This window comes from Aulonocara stuartgranti (genome assembly GCF_965226115.1).
Source record: "Aulonocara stuartgranti genome assembly, chromosome: 17".
Taxonomy (NCBI): Eukaryota; Metazoa; Chordata; class Actinopteri; order Cichliformes; family Cichlidae; genus Aulonocara; species Aulonocara stuartgranti.
In genome coordinates, this window is record NC_138953.1 from 24,670,071 (window position 1) to 24,694,463 (window position 24,393).

The window sequence follows — 24,393 nt, forward strand, 5'->3', positions numbered from 1 at the left end:
CTGTTTCAGATACAGTTTAATGCAGCCTGCAGGAAGGCTGGATATTCAACTCTATTAACATCCGATCCCTGCCTCAATGCAGACTGCAGTCAATCTTTAAAAGAAAATGGACAAATCTCTGCTCACACATACCATTTGTGGTTTTATTCTGTTTTTAAAATGTTTTGTTAATAAATGCATTTCTTTTTCCCTGCAGAAAGTGTCTTCACTTAATCATGGTAGAAGCTAAAATCCACTTGTGACCAACATGATTCAGAAACGATGATCAAAACACCAATAGTTCAACAGCATTGTTGCTTTATGATCCATAAACACAAGCAGCCACTTTTTCCACACTTTCAGAAAACAAATCAGTAACCACGCTGTGTTTGACAAATCACAACGGAGCAAATACTGACACGTCTTGCGTGACAACAGATAAGCAACAGGTATAGACTTGTAACACGTTCCCAACACCCATAACGGAATAATCTATTATTCTGTATTGAAGTGAGTGATCACAATTCTTGTGGCGTGCATTCAATAAAATCTTTGCAGGTGTTTAAGGCACTCAGAAAAAACAGCCAGTAAACCTCGAGTCTTCTAGTAAAACCAAAGTGAAGTCATTTTCAAGCCAAACATCCGGAAACTTCATATCCTATCATAAAATCCTTATTTCACATCCCATTTCCCCCTACACATTCACAACCTCCTACCAAACATACAAGAATTGGTCCAAGCTGTGATTCTCTTGCATGATAAATATGTCATATTTAAATATAGTGCAATACCCACTGTAGATATGACAGCTTTAATGCTTTCAGGGTAAGGAAAAAAAAAAAAAGACAACTGGATGGACGATGTCTAAAATGTGAACCTGCGGCTGTCAGCATGGCCGACTTTATCCAGGTTAGGGTTGCAGGCAAACTGGATCATCGGTGGAGGTCCGCACATCAGGATGAGGGTCTCGTTGCTGGGAGGCGGCAGGTGTTCCCTCACCATGTCTTCACTGATGAAGCCTTTGCTGTACTCCCAGTCTGAAAGACAGAAAAGCCTGAGGTTAAAATGCTGCTCAGAATTAAAGGGTGCAAAGTGGGGCATTTTCAGTGTTCAGCAGCGACACCTACTGGTGACCATCTATAAGAGCAACTTTATCTGTCATATCATTACAGCCTGTACAAGCCACCACTCAGGCATACATTCAGATACAGTAACAACTGTGGTTATTGTGCTTGGTTCTTAAAAGTCAAACATAACCAGTGTCTAAGCAGATATATTTACCTTAGGCTACGTTCACACTGCAGGTCTTAATGCTCAATTCCGATTTTTTGATCAAATCTGATTTTGTCTGCTTGTTCACACTACAAATAAAATGTGACAGCAAACGCGCTCTAGTGTGAACGCTCAAAGCGGCCCGCATGCGCAAAAGAAGACGTCACACACAACACACTCTGTTTAGACTCAGACCAAACAATATTGTTTGACTGATGGCCCTTAATAATAATAATGGATTGGATTTATATAGCGCTTTTCAAGGCACCCAAAGCGCTTTACAATGCCACTATTCATTCACTCTCACATTCACACACTGGTGGAGGCAGCTACAGTTGTAGCCACAGCTGCCCTGGGGCAGACTGACAGAAGCGAGGCTGCCATATCGCGCCATCGGCCCCTCTGGCCAACACCAGTAGGCAAGTAGGGTAAAGTGTCTTGCCCAAGGACACAACGACCAGGACAGAGAGCCCGGGGATCGAACCGGCGACCTTCCGGTTACAGATACATAATAATGTAAATAACCTAATAATTATGCTCATTGCTGTTTTAGAGGAGCGGTGCTTCAAAGGATAGTTGCAGATTATACAGTACAAATAAAATGTTCACGTTTCTCCAACGTTGTCTTCCCAACAGTTTCACTGACATCTATACCGGATGGCCAGGAAGCGTTCGCGATGTCTTCTCCGGAGCTGATAATTGGCGTCTGTCTTGTGTCAGTGACGTAAAAGACGGATTTAATGCGACATGACCGTTCACACAGCAGTCGCTTTCTAAAACATCGGATATGTATCGGATTCAGTACCACATACGAAAGTGACCCAGATCGGATTTGTGCCGTTCACACTGTCATACCATGATCGGATATGGGTCGCATAGGGTCCAAAAAAATCGGATTTGATGCGCTTTCGCCTGCAGTGTGAACGTAGCCTTAGATGGCATTACGCTGGCCTCCAGTAACACCATGAGGAGTTTAAGTCATTTTTGATCAGGTTAGGTCCTTCAGCATGCACATTAAACATATATAAGGGACTGCCTTAATTCATATGTGCAATATTACTACAATTAAAAACATCGTCTCAGAGTAATTAAGGAAAGAAAAAAAAAAAGGCTGGACTATTGTAATTCATTATAATCAGGGTTTTTTTTTTAAAGATGAAAAGCTGGATGCAGTGAGTACTAGCTGGGAGTAGAAGGACAGCTCCCTGTTTAATTTAAGATTTAAAATCCTTCTCCTCACATACAAGGTCCTGAAGCCTGATAGAACCTTATTAATCCTAACAGAGCTGCTCTCAGACTACAGGCTTACAGTTTCTAAAACTCTTAAAATTTCTAAAAGTTCACACACTCTACTTTTAAGATTAGTCTTAAAACTTCGATCAAGCTTATAGTTACAGCTGGATCAGGTGACCCTTAACCTTCCCTTAGTTACGCTGCTGTAGCCTTAAGCTGCTGGGGAGTTTCCCATGATGCACTTTTCACTCCCAGTGAGTTTATACAGCACTACTGTGTTTTCTCTCTCTCTCTCTCTCTCTCTCTCTCTCTCTCTCTCTCTCTCTCTCTCTCTCTCTCTCTCTCTCTCTCTCTCTCTCTCTCTCTCTCTCTCTCTCTCTCTCTCTCTCTCTCTCTCTCTCTCTCTCTCTCTCTCTCTCTCTCTCGTGTATTTTGAACCACTATCAAAAAATGAACCTATATTTTACCAGCATATTAAAAATGTAATCTTTTTGGTGCAAAATCAGCAATAATTATCCAAGATTTTAAAAAAACCTTCCTGTAAGCCTGAGATTTTCCTTAACCCAGAAAATTCAATTAATAACATCACTGATTATAAAACGAATCAATATTTGTATAATCATGTTTCAATCTATAGATTAGTGGTTAACACATTCACAGGTAGCATGCTTGCTTGCTTGTTTTCAGTTCTGATGTTTGACTCTGCTGAACAAAACTACTAGCTTGATCATTTCTCACATTAAAACCACGTACTGGACATTTTTTTGTTGTTGTTAACTAAAAATGATTCTTATCCAGCAATGATATACAACTTCCTGGTGACAACAAATACGTGATCCTTCACTGCGACCAAAGAACATTGAACAATTTCTCATGCATAACCACAAATGAACCAGCAAACCTCTCGGCCTCGTTGTGGCCACTCACCCATTGAAATTTGCCCTCAGTGATGCTGGTGACCTTTTTCCGTATTTAGCCTGCGGTGATAACTGTGTATGAACTGTGATCGATTGAGTTTTTATATCAGAAGTTAAAAACTAGACCGCAAAAATTCAAAGAACACAGAAAAATTCAATCTGTTTTTGCACATTAATGTAGAAGTTTTGAAATGTAGGATGCATACAAAGTACATAAAAAGTTTAAAATTTGACTTTAGCCTGCTGCGTCACATTTTGAGAACGTGCAAGAGTACTAATACTTCATAGATGCTCTCACATTACAAGACATAATAGTCATTTTCATATGCAATTAACTTTCTAAGATTACATTCTTTCTTATACCTGTCAGGTAAACAGTCTGTCTTCAACCTGCCAATACAAATACAAACATCCATGTAATATCATGGACTGTGCTAGTGGGCGATTACTGCAGCTAATAAACCGGGGTAATGAGAAGATGTGTACAAAAACTGGAAATAGTTCCTGTCTGAAATAGTTAAAGTTCACATGTGAAGGTGGTTGCTGTTGGAGGACTCACTTTCAGGTGCTCTGTCGACGGTGAACCACAGCTTGAACCGGTCCGGGTGGCTGACCTGAATATCTTCCAGCTCCGGTCGCAGAAGGATGTCTTTCTCAGTCTGAACACGGGAAGAGACGATATTTTTAAACTACTGCGTAAACACAAATTTATACTCCAGTCCAGGTCAAATGTTATCACATAGTAAATATCCTCCTGACTGCAAACATTAGATTGTGGTTCATAAAACTCACCTGGTTGGCAAACAGCAGGTGACACACCGTTTTGTCATCAGGATCTTTCATTATTGCTGTGACGAGCTGCAGCATGGGAGTGATGCCTGTAATAACACCCAGCACAGGCTCAGGTTACATTAACAGAGCTCCTTTAAATACAGGGCTGTATGTGTGCTTTGGTCACAGTCGGACCTCCAAGTTCGATTAAATGAAATGTTTCTAAAAGCATAACTTTAGTTAGAATTTATACAAATTTACCAAACCTAAACCTCTCCAACGCAATTCAATTCAGGCGTTTTTATCAACTTAAAGAACAAAAGATACTTAAAAGGCACTTCGTACTTTAAAGTAAAGACCCTACAGTGTGTAATGCCTGTGTGGATGATGAGCAAACAGCCCAAATAAACTTTGGAACAAATAGAGCACAGAGGAAGGGGAAAAAATGTCATCGTATTTAGAAAAGGTTGTAAAAATGGCTTTTATAACCTTTAATGCTACATTACATGTCAGCATCTCCCAGGTCAGTGTTTGCACATTAGTCTAACATGTCTCTGGTTGGAGACTAGCAGAAGACAAATCTATTCTGGGTTGCATAAAAAAAAAAAAAAAAAAAATAGGCGGAAAAATAAAACAATAACTAAATATGTGGAACTGTCTGATGTGGCAGTAAGGGAGCAGACCAAAGAACGCTAAATTAATATCTTAAGAGATTTCTGTGGCACCAAATTCAATCCATACAAATGCCATTTTTTCAGCCGAGCACTGTTGGCACAGAGGTGAGCAGTGAGCCAGACCACTTTACCCAACATCGAGTTATGACTTCACTGATGCAGTGGAAACTTTGGCTCAAACACTTATCAGATCTGACATTCATACTCCCCCAATTACCTTAACAGTTATTATTTCATTACTGTGGCTCCAATGCAGCTGCCTCGCTCTCTCTGTGGTGGTCAATGCTCTCACCACTCTATAGTATCTGGTTGCATGAGTAACACCTACTCAACTTATAATATCTACAGAAACTGTCCACATGTCCAAATAACACTTTGTTGAATGATTTGTGTTGGAGTTTTGTAAAAATTTAGACATCAAGACTCCATCTTCAACTAATGATAAACACCTTTATTACTAATAAGCAGCATCAGCCCTAAAAACAAACACCACCTGAGTCAAACAAATGAAAAAAACCACCCTCGGTCCTGACACTGAACAGCTCCCTCACCTGTGCCTCCAGCGATCATGCCCAAATGCTTGGCAGTCTTCATCTCAGCTGGGGACTTTTTATCAGGCTGAATGGCAAAAACACCTGCAGATGCAAAGTGAGAGTATTAAACCAAGTTGATAAAGCTGATTCACCTACTGTGTTCAGTTATGCTGCTCACCTTTGCCCTTGTAAACGAGTAAGCCGCTGGGTCCTCTGAAGTCAATTGTGTCGTTGATCCTGAGGCTCTCCAAGTACTGACTCATCTTCCCGCCCTCTGGGAATTTTGGATTAATGTCTTTAAAGTAAATCTGAAACAAATGGAGGAATTCATGTGAAACAATCAACACCTTCATATATAAAAACTAAAATGCACATGAAAACAACCTTCCTTAAATCTTTACCTTCACCACCAGGTCCACAAAACCTTTGTCGTCATCGCTGGACACTGGTGTGTACGGACGGACGACAAGCTTCCCGTCTATCTTTGCCGAGAGATAGATGTGCTGCCCTGAAGACGAAAACAAACACGTACTTACCATCAACGTCACCCATTTCATACTATGTGACTCAAACAATGATAATTCACCATTACAGCAAGTATTTCCTGCTTTAAAGGCTCTGTAACTGTGAGAGGGGATATCTCTAATAGACCTCAGGATTGTGACGTCACCAATGCAATGCATTATGGTAAATGGCCTGTATTTGTATAGCGCTTTACTAGTCCCTAAGGACCCCAAAGCGCTTTACACACACTCAATAATAATAATAATAATGGATTACATTTATATAGCGCTTTTCGGGGCTGTACAATTCCACTATTCATTCACTCTCACATTCATACACTGGTGGAGGCAGCTACAGTTGTAGCCACAGACTGACAGACAGAAGCGAGGCTGCCATCTGGCCATCACCAGTAGGCAGTAGGTGAAGTGTCTTGCCCAAGGACACAACTTGGCTCGAACCGGCAACCTTCTGGTTACGAGACGAACTGCCAACTCTTTGAGCTAAGTTATCAGTCATTCACACATTCACACACACTTGCAAGCCACATTTTAGCCACAGCTGCCCTGGGGCGAGGCTGCCAGACACAGGCCCTCTGACCACCAGTAGGCAACGGGTGAAGTATCTTGCTCAAGGACACAATGACAGAGACTGTCGGAGCCAGGGCTCACACCGGCAACCTTCTGATTACAAGACGAACTGCCAACTCCTGAGCCACGATCGCCCCATTATGGGACTGAGGTTCATGCAACTCCAAGTTGATGATGAAATATATGGAAGCAGCAACAGCGTAACACCTCAGACACACAGTAGTCACCGTGGATTAGGGCTGCTCAATTAATCGAATTTTAATCACGATTACGATCTGGGCTTTCAACGATCATTAAAAATGACTGAGCCAATTATTAGCCCCTCCCTCATTTATCCGCGACATCTTAAAGGCCGGTCCGTGAAAATATTGTCGGGCATAAACCGGTCCGTGGTGTTGCACACTATTTTATATTATTTTTTAAAGTCATTATTCAATACATTGTTATTGTTAACCCTTTAAAGCCGTCAGAGCAGCACGCTCTGTTTTGTGTAACTATTTTTAAATCCCTGTAGAACCTGAACCGTGTAAGCTAGCGCAATAATTTGTTTTGCATATGAAACGTACATCTTATGCCATCAGCTTGTCCTCGGTCACGGTTTCCTTCCACATAAATTGCATAAAAAGCGCTTGCAGAAACAAAAACATAATATTCCAGAAACACGCTTTGCCGATCCGATCAGCTGTTCGTAACACTTCGCACATTGAAACAGACGTCACCGCTAACTATCACATGTCCGCCATTTCCTGCCCGAAACCGGAAGTGATGTCATTTTCGCGGAAAATGTAGTTTTTTTTTTACTTGTAGGCCTTAAAAGCCTATACTGGTCATGTTTGACTTTTCTGAATAGTTTCTGGGATGCTTAGAACTCGAATTGCACTGCTGGAAATAGTTTATTTTGATGCACCTGCTGTTTTCTTTGCAAATTTGCATCATAGGATTGTTTTTGTTTTTCCTGCAGTGTATATAAAAATTGCTGTATCTCCAAAATAAAACTATGAAGACACTCAAAATAAATTTCCTGTTGTTGTAAACTAGTAGAAATTAACATATATTTCTCCAAGTAGAAATATATGTTAAAAAACAAAAACAAAAACAATTTTCAATTTTTTTTGTAGTTTATTGCACTTTTTTTGCAATTAATGTAGTTACTATGGACTTAATGCATACATATTATTAAAATATGGGCTATAACAGTTGTATAGCAACTTGAAATGCTCCCACAAATGGCACTACAACATGTAAAAAAATAATATAAGCTCTGGCGGACTTGGTTCTATAGTAGGTCTTAAAGGGTTAAATAAATATCGTCAAATAATCGAGATCTCAATTTCAGTGAAAATAATCGTGATTATCATTTTTGCCATAATCGAGCAGCCCTACCGTGGATACCTCTGACCGACATCGATGCAGAACAAAGGCACTACAAGCTCCTGCACCTGCTGCAGCACTATAACATGAAGTGCTGTAACAAAACATTGAGCAGTAATAAAAGACATGAAACTGCTTCACATCTGAACGACTTATTTTTAACATTCTCATCACAGTTTAGTCCAGCTACAAAACAAAGCATGCAGGGTTGTCATTACAGCGCAATTATAAATGTCAAATAAAAAGGTGTGCTTTATAAATGTGTTCAACACAACGTTGAAAAAGAGAAAATATTACAGAAAAGTATTAAATATGAACTCAAATCAATTGTATAGAGTGTCTTTAACCTCCTAAGACCTGAACTCTTCCATGGCATGCATTCCTAATTTCGCTTTGATATTTGGGAATATTGGGACCCGATGAATGTACAAACAAAGAATCACCGGATTTAAAAAAATTTTTTTTTACCCTATTTTTGTTTCTAAGAAAATTGAGAGCCACATATAAAGACATTCGTTTTAAATTTTGATAAACAGAGGCAGTATAAAGTCCTCGTAAGTGGAAATCAGGCCCTTGTAGAGGAACATTTAGTATTTTGGTCTAGACAACCCAAAATGTGATGTCCACATAATTGGATGCCAGGTTAAGAAGGTTAAGGGTAAGTGATGCATGTGTCACAGAGCCATGGCTCAGCAGCTGAGAGAGCATGGCCGAGTCTAACAAGTCTGAATGTGAGCTTGAAGCCATGCACAATTCTTAAGTTGTCTGAGGTTTAGGCGCTCACCACAAACAGCTTTTTTAACAAAACACTAGGCAACTTGAGAAACTGTACCTCCTAAAAATAAAGTGACAGTTTGTGCTCACATATCAGCCCCTCCTAATAACACTGCTTTGCCTTTTCGTTTACATTCAGTTTGTATCACAGGTTTAGGTGTCTTCCTCCTTATCACCTGCTGGCATCTAACTTCGTTTCGGTTTGGCATGAACTACGCAGAATGCATTGCCATTCCCTATCTCCAAATAGGCACTACATCAGCTGTTTAAACCGTCTGTTAACCAGGGGTGGCCAATCAGAAGAAAACTAGCTTAAACAGAGAAGGAAAGGAGCTAGAACAGATTTTGAGATATGCAGTCAAACCTCCGGCAGTGATGATATGCGTGAGTGCGCACACTTACCAATAGGGAGACCAAGGACGTGTTCAGGGGATGGCAGTGCAAAGCGGAACTTTCTTGTGTCATGGCTGACAATCTTTAAAAAAAAAAACAAGAAACAGACAGAGCAGTGAGCGTGAACGCATCTGCTGCGTTTGCAGACAAGTTTCATTCTGCAAGCACTCAAGTGTGCAGCGTTTGAGCGGTTACCTCTTTATCTATCAGGCGCAGTGCATACTTAATGTTGGGGTCCTCTAAGGTGATGGCAGGTCTCTTCTTTTGGAAGAGCAGCCTGAAGATGAGGTTGATGATGCTGTCAAAGCCACCTCGGATCAACTGCGATAAAAGGTCAAACGTGGGAGAATGACTCAGACCACCAACTCCTAGCATTAGCTACCAGCTGTCTGAGTACCCTGCGGGGCGTTGCCTGGATTAAGTCGGGTTTTTGTTTTTTTGTTTAACACAGACAGCAACAGGGAGAAGTGAGTCATGAAGATTCCTGTGGGCAGGCCCGAAACAGCGCTCAGGATAACTTAGCTGGGGAAAAACTGAATGTTAGCGAATATTAACCGAGCTAATGCATGCAAATTAGCTGGCGTAAAAGCACCCTGATAATTTTCCATTGATGTATACTCACGCCAATGATGTAGGAGAGCATTTTCAGGCCGGGAGGACAAATGCAAAATACTTTGTCAGTATAGCGCGCACACCCCAAACGACTTCAAGGCAACTAATTGTGACGGAGGTCCAAGCCGTCAAGTAAGGCTGTCGAGTCAGCCAGGAAGGATAAATACATCCGGTTTTAGTTTTCAAAAACAAAATTCCGTTTATATGAAAATTAAACCCAGTAGGCTAATTATAAAATGAATGGTGGATATTAATATTTTGGTGCGCTTCTATGTGTATTTGAAGCTGTTTTATGTCAATTTCGTCGAGATTTGGACTGAATAAACGTACAGTAAGCATGTAAACACTCAGCTTCCGGTAATACAACAGGCTAACGTTCACTAACTTATCAAAGCCGAACCTCAAACGTCACTTCCACGTAAAAGACATGTATTTTCACAATAAAACGCTGAAACGATAATAATGATAAAGCATTAAACTGCGCACAATTTTTCTAAGCAAAAAGAGAGGCTAGAAGAGAACAAAACAAAACACAAAACAAGATAATAGCATCCGAAGGAGACTAATCAGAATTAAAAAGTGTGGCTTTTGGTCATACGGCAGCAAAATGAGTTTAACTAAATTGATTAGTTAAACACAGAAACACAAATGACGACTTTATTATTATCCTAGTTTATGTATGCAAAATGGATATTAACCCAAACCTAGTGAAACTGGTTAAACTTAACTAAATAAATAAAAAAACCGAAAGCAGAATACAAAACTTTCATAACTCTGCTATGTAGATCTCACTTCCTCTTTTTCTGTTGTTCACGTTTCATGTAATACAGTTATATCAGGTGCTTATCTGTATTGTGCATCTGTTTATTTCCTTCTGTAGCCGTCACACTTGACTTAATCTTATAGTGAGCTGCTGCTTTGAGGTCAAACATGCATCCTACAAACACTAATCTTTCCATGTGTTGCCCCACTTCAGGCACACAAAAATCAGCCAATATTAGGATGGATTAAGAAATTTCTATATGATGCAGTAAAATTGCAGATATGATGATGGTTGATGATGATTTTAACTAACTGATTTTAAGTAGAGCCATGAACATGAATAATGTTACGCTTAAGCATTATTTACAAGCATAACAAGCTTTACAGTGCTGTGAAAAAGGAATTTTCTATTACCCCCCACCCCCGTTTTTTTTGCATATTTGTAATTCTTATATGTTTGAAATCATTAACCAATTTTTTTATGTTAGAGAAAGATACCCAGAGGGAATACAAAATGTAATTTTTTATTTCATTTATTGAGGGAAACAAAGCTTCTAAACCTACCTGGCCCTGTGTGAAAAAGTAATTGCCCCTCTTGTTGAATCATGAAGAGACTGTGATTATCCACAGCTTTTGGAAAACTGAATTTAATTTCACTAGCCACACTCAGGCCTGATTACTGCCAGACCTGTTGAATCAACAAATATTTTAAATAAAACCTGTGTGAAAAAGTGAAACAGACTACATGACACCAAAACACATCCTGTCACAATCTAAAAACAGTTGAGAAACAAAGACATTTCTAAGGTTTTGGGACTCCAGTGAACCACGGTGAGAGCTGTTATAGACAAAAAGCAAAACTCAGAACAGTGGTGAACCTTCCCCAAATTACTCCAAGAGCTCACAAAAGACCCCAGAACAACATTACAGAACTGCAGGTCTCACTTGTCTCAGTTAAGGTCGGAGTCCATGATTCAACAATAAAACAGAAAAAAATGGCATCCATGGGAGAGTTCCAAGACGAAAACCACTGCTGATCAAACGGTACATAAAGGCTCATCTCATAGTTGCCACAAAAAAAAAAAACCATCTTGATGATCTGGGAGACTTTTGGAAAAATATTCTGTGGACTGATGAGAAAACTGAACTTTTTGAAAGGTCTGAGTCCTGTTACATCTGCTCTAAAACTAACACAGAAGAACATCACAGCAACAGTCAGACATGGCGGTGGTAGTGTGATGGTCTGGGGCTGCTTCGATGCTGTAATTGATGAAACCATGAATTTTGATCTCTACCAGAAAATCCTGAAGGAGAATTTCTGACCATCAGTTTGTGTCCTCAAGCTGAAACACACTTTGGTTATGCAGCAGGACAACAATTTGAAAAACACCAGCAAGTCGACCTCTGAATGTCTCAGAGGCTGGAAAACCATCCGTGATTGAATTAAAACAATTCTGCAGAGAAGAGTGGACCAAAATTCCTCCTCAGTGATCTGAAAGACTCATTGCCAGTTATCACAAACACTTGATTGCAGTTCTTTCTGCCAAGGATGGTGCAACTAGTTTTTAGGGTTAGGGAGCAATTGCTTTTACACACAGGGAGGAAAATTAAAGGTAATAATATATTTAATCGAATAATACAACCCCAAAACTAGTGAGAGTGTTTGGGCTTGACTATTTCACTCAGTGTGACACGGTTTCAATAAAAAGCTGCAATAATCTGCCAGATGATGCAGATTATTGCAGTCACATATTTCAGTGACTTAAAAGGCAGGTTAAAAGAATTCAATTTAAAATGACAGCACCGTGCTACAGTAAAAATTTCATGGGACATGTTTTACTCTCAACATCCAAATGAGCTTTATTTTACAGCATCAGCAGTAGCCTGAGATCTATAAATCTCCGCTCCCCAGCATTCATTACCATCCGAGCATCACATCAATGTGACATCATATTTTAGTGGAGGACAAACTCTTGTCCCCATTATGTGGCTCTGCTGCACATAAGTAAATATTCACTAATAGAAATCGATCTGTACCTGAGGCAAAATGAAAGAAAGAAAGAAAGAAAGAAAGAAAGAAAGAAAGAAAGAAAGAAAGAAAGAAAGAATCTTTTCTTATTAGTTTTTTTTACATCTGGTACACAGTGGTGTTCCCCTGCGTGTCCTTCAGATGGCAGTAGTGACCTTTTTAACAGGCTGCTGTGTCTGATTCAAAGTGCCATCATTAAAATAGGAATTTGTCATGCACGTCAAGCATGCAGACGCCTTTCTTTCTGAAGTGAACAGTTTCTTGCATGAGCAGTGAGTCACACTCGTGGCAATCAATACCGTGACAGTTTTGCTCCGTTGCATGCATCCCGAACGAAAACACGACATGAAAGGCTTCTGTATCAACAGGAAATAAAACATTTTTATTGATCATTTGTGTATATGAAGTTATATAACAACAGTCAGAAAACTCCACAGAGTGAATCACTACACAAAGTGAAACAAAACTGGAAAACACCTCATCAAAAAATGAAGGTATACACAGCAAATATAACCGTCAGCAGGCTCGCCGTCACTGCGAGCGATATGGCAGGAAAAAAACACCCCGAACAGTTCTACAAGATTACAGAGAAAATTTCCACACACAAAATACTCAAGCAGGCAGTTGATATACACAAAGGCAACTAGGATCTTTCTACAGCATCAGATTCTAATACTTTACACAGCTTTGTTTTTGAAAGGTCAGTGTGGCTTTTTGTCGGTGTCACTGGAGAGATTCTTCAGTTCCTTGTCATACAGAAGAGCGCTTGAATTTAGGGTGTGGGGGGTGATTACGCGTGCGCACTTTTTTTTGGTGGGGAATCGCAGTAACAGGAGCATTGCGCTGCAGCGCAGGTAATGGCTTTTGCTTTGTAGTTTCCTCCACACGCCTCACAATCCGATGGGTTTTGCAATGCTGCCCATTTACTGAATTCCCTGATACGTTCGTGCACTTGTGATATTTTCATATAATTCGGTTTGATTTACTCTCAGCTTTGATTGGATAATTCCTTTGGTGCAACCTCTCTGCATTAGTATTCATGTCAAATTGCTTGGGCCATTTTTGCAAAGAGTGCACCTTTTACTTTAATATATTTTTCTGTTATTTAAATCTGAAGCTGTACTGGAATTCATGGATCTATATATGGAAAACATGTCAAATAAAAGTTCCCCCAGCTGAAGAGGGATTGGGAATACAGCTGTATTAAAGTATGCTCAGTGATATTGGAATGCTATCACAGGGGAGGTTGTTTGATTGTTTTTACCCCATAGGATTATGAAATGAATCCATAATAGCTGAAAAAATATTAAAAATATGTTCTTTTAAACAACAACAAGTGCAAGGTACATCTAATTAATTAAAGTAATCTACACCAACACGGTCCTCACTGTACATTCAGAGTTTTCATCTCAAATAGAAAAGGGGTTTTGAATCAACAGGGGAGATAAATAAATAAATAAATAAAAATACATAAATAAAATAACTCTAATGAAAATGGATTAACGATGATGAGATATAGCATCTGGATAAAAGAGCGATATTTTGCAGCTGAATAATCATTCAGGTCACTTTATATTTATTCTAGATATACATTTTCTTTGACACGATTATGTAAATATATACATGGCATTTTTAAGGGGGTATCTAAATGCAGAATCTTGTTTGGTATTTAACGAAGACTCCCTGAAACTTCTGATGCTGGAACTGTGTGCAAGAAGAGAAAATGAACCTGCGGAAAAGGGAGGGAACCCTAAACAGAGGTCAGCAGGTGTCAAGCTCCAAACTATAAGCTGAATCTAAGTGTGCTGTGTCCTAACCATTTCACTGGAAAGGAGAAAACATCTCTCTGGACTGGATTCATCCTCGAAGGGTTATAATCTCTTTTCTCGGGCAACGCCACCCACGTTAACACTATGGGATGAACATACAAGTATTGCACAGTGCTCAACAAAATGCTGTGTGAAGCAACCCGCTCTCGCTCGGATAAAAGCCTCCTCCTTTTTTTTTTCTTTTTTTTTTTGGCTGCGTGCAGTCACGCTCTCTCTCTCTCTCTCTCGTCCTCTCTTTGCGTGTAGAAGGAAAAAATGGCATTAAACGCTACGACATCACTACAGAACAGACTGGATTCGCTACCTACTGATAAGTCTACATCTCTAAGCACACACGGCAGTCACAGTGATACACAAAGCAGTCCTCAGAAGACTCCTATGGAATGACAAGTAGCTTTTTCATAATAGTGCTATCAACTACACAATAACATTGAAAACATTTAGAAAGTCCTCCTGAAGCTGTGTATCGAGTATATGCAAGAGGTTCCTCCAAGATAAGAGACTTCATGGTTTTCATGGATTACAACTTACTCCTTTCCTAATTGGACCCGTAGTAAAGGACATAATGAACTAATAGCCTACGCAGACCATTAACTTTTACGGTTATTTCGTGCTCCCCTGGTGTAGTCCTGTGCCAACAAGAAAACAAAACTGATGTAATTGCTGTTGGCTGAAATGTGATTTGTCATCATTGCTTTCTTTCTTTTTTTCCTGTTTTTTTTTTCTTGTTGTTGTTTTTTGGATTTAATTAATCCAATCAAGCAGGAGGCTCTCTGGCTCCGCCCCCTGCCCCTCCCCTCCTGTAGGTGTCCTGAAATAAAGCCGGCCAACAATCATCCAAAAATGGTTTCTAAAGAAGTCAACAAGCTAGTTCATCCAGTGCAAAATAGCAGCCACATAAAAGTTAAAATTGGCAGTAAAACATGGCTAGCTCTATTGTCACTGTGAGAAGGCAACGCAAAGCAAAGACTGCGATTCAGGGCACCACTGCAGCCAAAGACATTGTTCCCAATAAACCAAAGCTACAACCACTAGCAAGTGGGAGTGTGCATGAAGAGAGGGTCTCTACAGAAAGTCACCTCCCCGTAAATGGCAGTGTTTAGACTAAACTCGCTTCACCTCTGTCAATGTCACATTGACACAAAGTTTAAACATTACTCTTGATTTCTTTTTTTTTGTTCTCTCCTCTGATTGAAGGCAAGGGGATCCTATCAGAAGAGTCTCCCCTGGTGTCAGTAGATCCCCCCTCCCTCCCGTCCCAGCGTTTAGTAAAGATTGTAAAAAAAAACATGCACTTTACTAAAAATAGTCAAGACGCTGAATTAATCTAAAAAATAGTCCTCTTAAAACCAGAGCCCAGAGTGCAACCCCCACCCACCCCCCCTTTTTTCTTTTAAACTCCCTCACAAATGCCGGACCCCAGCCTAAACGCGATACACCTCCAGCAACGACAAGGCTGTTTAAAGTAAGCAGTTAACAAAATATTGTTAGAACGAGTTTAAGGACACAATGGCTACAGCTTGGTGCTTTTTCCACATGGGGGTTGTTTCTAAAGGGGTGTTTCTTGGAGGCAATCACTTCCATTGTTGGAAAAGAAAACTAACCTTTAACTTGAGGACCTATTTCAGATGGAACTGCCAAACAAGGAAAAAATGAAATGCTAAGTGGTAACAAGTGTGCCTCAAGCTAAAACATGTAGGTCCTCGGATTGAGAAATAGGTACAAAAAGTCATAAGAAATCATGTGCTTGTATAATTTCCAGCAGCATAATTTATCCTACAGAACCATAGTAGTTAATGGCCTTGTATTTTGGAGTTTTGTGTGGATATATTCATCCGTTTGTCTTTTCTGTAACGATCCTTTGCTGAACTTAAAGTCCTTTACAATGTGAATATATTTCCACTAGCGTCTTGCAGGTTGGAATTCTTTTTTTTCTGGAATGCAATAAGGTAATAAGGTAGAATTTTTAAATCCTGGGATATATAATATTGGCTTTCCTCTATATCTGCATTTACATAATTTAAAATAGAACATCTTATTAAAAACATCAAGATATACACAGATTAGGAAACGGGTAACAACATACAAACACATAAACTAGAAATCATTTATGTCTGCATACTTATATATACAACTGTGGTACAATAAATTCTTTCAGTCATGCGCTATCTATACAGATCATATTGCTTAAAAGAAGGGGGCATTTGGTCTGGGCGGTTAAGGGCTTGGAGATGGAAATCAAAAACTGCTGAATCAAAGCGAGAACCTGATAGAAAAAAGCAGAGAACAGATGTTGCAGGACACTTCAACAATTAGGACTGTGTGTGAACTTAGGAGTGATGAATCTGGGAGAGGTCGACGGGTGGGGGAGGGGGTAAAGTGGGACAGGGAGTTACATGGATGGACCCATATATCACTGAGGTATTTACACATACTGGCTAAAGAGTACTACAAGGCAGGTACTGAAAGAGCCCTGCCTATTTCTTGACGGAGAGCTGAGCATCCACCTCCTCCTCAGGCTTCAGCACGTGCCACTGGGCGATGGGTCTCCTGGGGTTGGCCAGCATGTCGGACCAGTGGCGCAGCTCCGTCCCCGAGCTGTTGAGGCCCACAAAGACCTTGCCGATGGCATCGTTCTTGCCGATCTTGTCATAGTCCAGAACAGTTATAACAACTTGCACTTTCTGTAGAGGGGGAAAGAGAGGAGGAAAGAAGGAGACAAAAAAAGAGTGTAAACTCCATCTACTAATGTTTACTTCAATTAATGTCTTTTTTTAAAGTCTGTTTTTGTTAGCCAAAATTAACATTCATTAGATCTATACCTTGTTAAACAAGCTAATGAGTCATTATCACTGACCAGCAACCCTCCAGTTTTACCTTCTCATCATTCTGTCTTCTATGCATGATTTCTATCCTGGACTCAGTTGCTATTAGGGATGGGTAACAAAAAACAGTTCTTGTTGAGAACCGGTTCCCACTGTTTCAATTCCTTGGAATTGTTTGCCATTTTTGCAAACGATTCCCTTATCGCCAGTCGCCCCGAATGATGTCACCACGTTGCGGAGCGTCATTTACCTGGCAGGAAACATGGCGGCTCAAACGCTCAAAAGTTTGATTAGACTTTACGAGAACGGATGACAACAGGGCAACTTGCAATACTTGCAAAGTAGATATTTCATTTAAGGGAGGAAACACTACGAATATGCAAAAGCATTTGCTCACAAAACACGCGATGACCTTAAATGAATGTCGTGTTTTTAATTCCGCTCCGGACTCGTGAATCTCAACCCAGCAGCAGCGGTAACGTTTGCACGTCCTCTCCCGTTAATGCAGCAGGTAAATAATCAACTAACAGTGCATATGATGTTAGCTGCCTTATTACAAAACCTGCCATTACTGTGCATTTAGGTGACCGTGATGAGACAGACAGAGTCTGGCTCAGATGCTGGCAGTTCTCGCTGCAGTCTACTGGTAGCGTCTCCTTTCAGGCCAGGATAGACGAATGTCACCGAGCAGTGACTAAGTTTGTGGTAAAAGGCTTGCACCCATTTGCCACAGCAGATGCCCCCGATTTCACTTTGGTAAGTGAATGTGTTTAATTGTAGGCAGGGACATTTCTGGATATTCTTGTGTAATTGCTACAGAATAATTTATGTTATACTTTGTTATTGCTACAGAAGAATATTTATTTTATTATTTTACATTTACAATTTTTTTCCCCGGGGACCCTGTGACACCCCATTGAAGAGCCATAGGCTGGATCTCTTAAGATCTCACTGCTGGGTTTGTAAGGCCATGTTACTCCTAAATTTCTATCTTGCTCAAAGAGAAGATATAAAACGAAGTTCTAAGCTAATCGACCTGTGTGTTCTCCTTTTTTAAAAAGAATCTATAAGAGAATTGATAAAGAATCGAATCATTAAACAGAATCGAAAATGGAATCGGAATCGTGAAAATCTTATCAATACCCATCCCTAGTTGTTATGTCTAAGTCTAATTTAGTGATTAAGTGATTCTTAAAAGAGGATAACAACAGGTCATTAAAAGAAGGTGGGGCTTTAGTAGCTGTTGTGGAGTGCTGCTGCCATTTTTCATATACAGTCTATGGTTTTGTTGTAGAATTGAAAGGCCCGAGTCTTGTTAGGCAAACACGATTTAATGGTCAGTTTTTAATTCTGTGCTTTTTATTTGTTTCAAAAATTGATTCACATTCATTTTCTAATAACTTTTAGCTCTAGTCCTAGCTTCAAAAACACCCAATACAATCTGAAGAAAGACAATTACATGTCATATAATGTGTTATGATCAGAGACAAAGGTTTTGATGCTTCTTTACTGACATGATCATCTCTGTGAGGTTTTCTCTTGTGATTTGTGTTTTTGAGCAGTACTTTACATATTGGACTTCTGATACAGTAGGTGTTTCTTGTTCTTTGTGGTAGGGTGGATATGTAATGCACGTATTAGAGTATTAAGCGCCAACAGTTCCTCATTATTTCTCTAAATGGTATAGTGCAGGGAATGAGGTGCTCCTTGAGACATTAGTGTTGATTAACAGTAACAAACACTCCCGATCAAGCTTGGCTTATATTCAGCGCCAAGCACAGCAAAATGTGTGATTACTCAGAGGTCTGAGACTCAGCTTCACTGTGTGTTTATTCAAAGGGACGCTGCAAAGAGGAGTGACCCGGGCGTCAATCTCTGGCAGAGAATATGAATTAGTGCACAAAGCGTCCTGATTAAGTTTCGATCCACTGGCAGACTGAGATGGAACTACCGCCACCTGCATGAGCTCTGAGTCGCTGTTCTAAAAGAGCATGCCTAATACGCCATGTAATGAAATACTGAATAAGGCTCCCAGATGGCCAGTTGGGGTTAGTGGGTTTTTAAAGGGACACTTCAGCTTTAAATTGGTCATTCAAACACGGCTTTCTTTAAAGGAAAATTAGCAGACCTTCGTGTTATTCATCACTGACCAGCAAGTACTGTTTTTTCTTGCTGTGACTGATTTGCCAATAATAATCATATTAGTGACACCATTTAAACAACAGCTCAGCAGTTTTCGAAACAAGCTTAATAGCTTTCATGGAATGAAATATGAAGATTAAATACAAGAAAAAAAATAATGTCATGAACATTTATAACATGTATTTGTCTTTTAATTCACTTTACCATCTCCAGCTGTTCAGAGGCCAGAATTTGAAATATATTTTTATACGTTTTTTTTTTTCAGTTTAACACAAGCACATAAGTGACTGTTTTTTCCCCTATTTGTTCAGTTCTATGCTCAAGTCAAATATAGAAAGGTTAAAAAAACTGCACTTAATTTGCAAACAAGCTAGAGTTTGATGTCAAATGGGCTCACGGACTATAAGGAGAGCATGTGTACATCTCAAATGGTGTCTGCACAGCTAATCGCGTGTGGGCTAAGGACACTGCGAAATAACACGAGTCAATAACTAACCTTCTGTTTTTGTTACAAGATAGTCCAATTAAAGCACTGCTTGTAATTCCCACGCAATCTCTGAGACAATTAAAATCTTTCGATTATTTACTTAGAAAGTCCCTGGGTCAGGTTGGCGTCAAAGCCAACGCTTTGCCTCTGCAGACTTCTATATGTCTGTGTAATTTAAGAATTGTGCTTGAGAACTTGATTAGCAAATTAAACTGTACTGGTGGAAACAGAACGTGTCTAATTAAGAGTCTTCCCAGTTCTGAGTGTCTTCATTTCAAATCAGATGCAATACAGCCAGAGGCCTAAAGAGCTGTCAGTGATGACAGGCTTCTTTAATTTAGCATTTAGCTCTTAGGTAGCTGGACTTTAACTGTTTTTCTATGATCGAATTAAGTCTTTTAAGTGTGTTTAATTCTCATATTGCTTTTACTGCTCAATAAATCTAATCAATGACAATTTTTGCATTTGACCAATTATTTAATAATCAACCTGGTTCTTGTTGATGAGATGAGAAATGTAAATTTAGCCAACATACTGGCATGAGCAACACTAAATAAGGCCATGTTTGGATGGGGTTGATTGGGATCAGCGGTGTTTAAATTAAATCTGAGGCACGCTGTACCAAACCTGTGATTTTTGAAATGTGGCAGCCTTAATCAATTTGACTTAATTACTGTATTGCCTGAAGAGATAATCTTGTTTGTTGCTATCCCTTTCTGGCACAGGTTATGTATCCTTTATCCTTTTTTCCCCCATAATGTCCTGGAAAAGCATCTGTGCTTCCTTTTCTTCTCGAATCACAGCTACAGCATCTATTTTTCTATTGCTCTAATTATTGCAGCATACTTGGTTAAATGTAAATAATGATGCTGATGAATGCTAATCATTGTGATATATGCTACAAACAGCACCAAGATCCATGCTACGGGCAAGAACAAAGTGCAGACAATCACATCCGTAGAGCAATTGGCTTGTCAAATTGCAAAACCCAGCTGATTTTAAGTGAAGCGCCTCTCATTATTCTGTTATGATGAAAAGCCTCTAAACTGATCATTTGGTAAATGAGCTCCCACTTAACAATGGCTTATATGCAACCAAATGTTTGCTGCTGGTTTTTATAGTTCAGTTTTACCCAATGATATAGCACTCTGCCCCGTAGAAAACATGATTTCAGAGTTTTACGAATGTTTTGCAAACAGATGAAAAATGTACCTGGATTTGTTCAAATGGGACTTCAAAGCTAAAGGACTCGTTATAGTAAGGGTTGAGGGTGTTCTTCTTGATTGTCGTCTTCTTCTTCTTCAGCCTCTTACCATTTTGCATCAGGTGGATTTTCACATATGGGTCTAAAAAAAGGAAAAAGTTATGTTACAAATTGTTCTCAAGATTAGAATCCAGTCATGATCGCTTCAGTCAAAGAACATTGTTATTTCTTCTGCAGCAATTTATATTTGGCAATGCGACTCAGTTCTGGGACCTCCCCATCCTTCCATGTGCACAAAAAGTCCAAGTTTTAGAGAACAACATAGAAGGGAGAAGGCAACAATGCCAACAGACTTGACATTGATTAAATCTGAAACAGAAGTGGGTTGCAAAGCAGCTTGCAGTGGCTACATGGATTCTTGCTTTATAGCCACCTGTTCGCTCCATGGGCCACATTCACAAATGCATTGTACCAGCAGAAACTGGGTTTTAGCGTAAAAAAAAAAGGTGCTCTCAGTGGCAAGACTACATTGAGAGATGGGAACTCAGGTGGTGGGAACTAAATCACGTGCACAAACTGATTTACTGATGTTCGAAATGCACATTTTAAAGCCAATTTCATCAAAATGTCCTATGTTTTGTGCTTAAATTGTGAAATAAACTAATTGCTTCGGTCTTTATAAAGCAGCACAGCTTTTGAGTTTGGGTCCAGTGAGCTGGACTGGATTTCGCAAACTTAGAGAACTCTTACATAATGTTTAGCCCATTCTATCTTCTTGTTACATCTGATTTTATTCATGATTTCCAGGTCCAAATGCTCCTTCGGTTCACAAGAATGAACACATGCTGAGGCACCACTGACAGTGAAAAGGAATCCAATTTATCTCAGCTTCAATAAAACAATCAGTGTAGCTATTCTCCCAGCTGTTAACAACCTCAGCAAACTTTAGCAAAGTTGGAGATCATCAAAGGTTTGATTGTTTATATCTAACTATGCATGCTGTTCTGACTTATTTATAGAAAAAAAAACACATACAGCATTGTATAACTTTGGAATCATAAACAGGAAACTAAAAAATAAACAATGACATTTGGAGCACTGATAAAGTTGAGCTAGTTGGCCCATAATGATCTGCTATCTTGTAGCTAGCTAATGAGCTATGGTAAATCTAATGTAGACATGTTGGCATGGGAAAATTCTTAATAAATGGTCTTATTGGCAGCTATGAAACATTTTTTTATTGTAGATTTAATGTCCACACTGAATCTTCGTCAGACCGAGAGTGATTCTTTTGTAAAGCTTTAATCTTTGTGACATCCAGGACACCATGAGCCCATAGGCTGTTCGCGTACACTGTAGCCGGAGGGCTTAAAAACAACAAAAAAGTTAAAAGACAGCAAAATGCCCTGCAGAGCTCAGGGTGATCATTGTTTGTGTGCTTGTTATTATGAGACATTCCTTTAAAATAAATCTAGTCATTTGATCCATTGAGAATACAAAAATACTGATATAGTTCACCATCAGAGTCCAGTGTGTTTATATCACTCAGTTAACCTTCCCCTTTCAAGAGCCCCATTGTCATCTGTCCAAATGCCACCTCAAGTGGCACCCAAATGGTCTGCTTTGCCCGTCCTCATCTGGCAATCAGGTGGAGTGTGTGTCTGAAAATATCAAACCACCCACCGCTTCCATTTATGATGTGATGCCACTCGTCCTAATTTGTTTATGTTCTCCACATAGCTATTAAGACCAAACTGGAAAAGAGGAGAGTTTGTATCTTTCTTTGGGCATAACCTGCAACTGACACGATGGCAGGAAGCCTTTTGAATAGTCAGATAAGTATCAGAGTTTTTTGGTTTAACTGACTGATTAAAAGGACAGAATGAGGCTCCTGAATTCAACATTTAAGAGCTTCATGAGCCCAAACTACGAGCAGCCAAAGACTGCAATCACCTCCATTGTAATTTTTAGCAGACCTCCCTCTCCCCAGCCACCTCCTCCAGATTGTCCGGGGGAACACCAAGGCGTTCCCAGGCCAGCCGAGAGATATAATCTCTCTAGCGTGTCCTGGGTCTGCCCCGGGGCCTCCTCCTGGTGGGACATGCCCGGAACACCTCACCCAGGAGGCGCCCAGGGGGCATCCTTGTCAGATGCCCGAACCACCTCAACTGGCTCCTTTCGATGTGGAAGAGCAGCGGCTTTACTCTGAGCCCCTCCCGAATGGCATTTCCGCCGCTTGTATCTGCGATCTCGTTCTTTCGGTCACTACCCAAAGCTCGTGACCATAGGTTAGCGTAGGGATGTAGATCGACCGGTAAATTGAGAGCTTCGCTTTTACACTCAGCTCTCTCTTCACCACAACAGAGCGGTACAGCGTCCGCATCGCTGTGGCCGCTGCACCAATCCGTCTGCCGATCTCCTGCTCCCTTCTCCTAGTCACTCGCGAACAAAACCCTGAGATACTTAAACTCCTCCACTTGGGGCAGGAACTCGTCCCTGACCCGGAGTGGGCACTCCACCCTTTTCCGGCTGAAGACCATGGCCTCAGATTTGGAGGTGCTGATCCTCATTCCCACCGCTCCACGAATAGGTTTTACGAAAGCCTTAAAACAAGCTCATGACACCAATAAAAAGTTGCTGGCATCTTCTGTAATGGGAAATTTGACACTCAGTTGTTTCCAAGGAACCTGTGAGGTGATTTTTTGTTGTTGTTATTAAGAAGGCAGACTTAGCGCTATGGGAATAAAAAAAAAAAGCTGGTATAAACTTTTTCAAAAGCAGTCGCTGCAAGCAAACATTTGGGTTTATTCTTTTTTGAAGGAATAAACTCTGAAAGTACTCCGACTTTCATCTCCAAAGCCTCTTTTTTTTCTTTTTCTTTTACAGCCTTTTGAAACTGATAAGTTTTGCTGAGGGGTGTCTACTAAACGCTGGCGAAGAAACTCACTGAAATCTTCTGCTTTTCTTCATGACCTTTGTAAATGCTCTCAGTCTCATGTTTCAAATCTTATTGAATACAACTTGAAGTTAAATGTACATTTTATTGTTCTTCAGACTGGGTCTACTTTGTAAACTGACCCGTTTGATATCCTCTAAGAGCGCTGTGTCAATCAGTTGCTCATTGGAGGCTGTACAACACAAACATCAATGAGTAGTGGGTGATGTCCAGAAAAGCATCTAATTACATCTGTAGTTCTTATCATTAAATTGATGTGTTGCTTACACACACTGTGAGACAATTTTTCTGTTGGGTATCCTGAAAACAAACTGCAAGGAGCAGTTTGGCAATGCAGCATTAATTAACATGGAAATGTCAGGTAAACCTTTCACAGTTTGTGTTAATCACAAATTCACTCCTGAAGTTACACGATTATGCCACTAAACTCACCTAAATTAATATCTTGAGCTGTATCGCCTAGAATGCCAAGTTGCTGTTAGTGCAGCAAATGGGGGAGGGGTCACATGAGATACTGAAATCAAAGATTTTTATATTTC

General features: G+C 40.0%; 2 protein-coding genes across 13 annotated transcripts in view; both read right to left on the minus strand.

Annotated features, from left to right (window-relative positions):
* Positions 1-280: 280 nt before the first annotated feature.
* On the minus strand, positions 281-9,773 carry cyb5r3 (cytochrome b5 reductase 3). The gene is made up of 9 exons (XM_082510491.1): positions 9,631-9,773; positions 9,204-9,329; positions 9,018-9,090; positions 5,781-5,887; positions 5,558-5,687; positions 5,398-5,481; positions 4,194-4,279; positions 3,961-4,060; positions 281-1,016 (listed from the first exon to the last, which is right to left on the minus strand). Exons 1-9 carry the CDS (start codon positions 9,649-9,651, stop codon positions 844-846), a joined length of 900 nt encoding a protein of 299 aa, XP_082366617.1. The 5' UTR covers positions 9,652-9,773; the 3' UTR covers positions 281-843.
* Positions 9,774-16,333: 6,560 nt separating this feature from the next.
* Positions 16,334-24,393, minus strand: part of syt1a (synaptotagmin Ia) — a 233,323-nt gene continuing 225,263 nt past the window's right edge. For all 12 annotated transcript variants that reach the window (XM_082510479.1, XM_082510484.1, XM_082510475.1 and 9 more), the window contains 2 exons: positions 20,907-21,040; positions 16,334-16,924 (listed from right to left, as the gene is read on the minus strand). In XM_082510479.1, the coding sequence (XP_082366605.1) occupies positions 16,718-16,924; positions 20,907-21,040 (341 nt within the window). In that variant the 3' untranslated portion in view covers positions 16,334-16,717. The remainder of the gene's footprint in view (positions 16,925-20,906; positions 21,041-24,393) is intronic.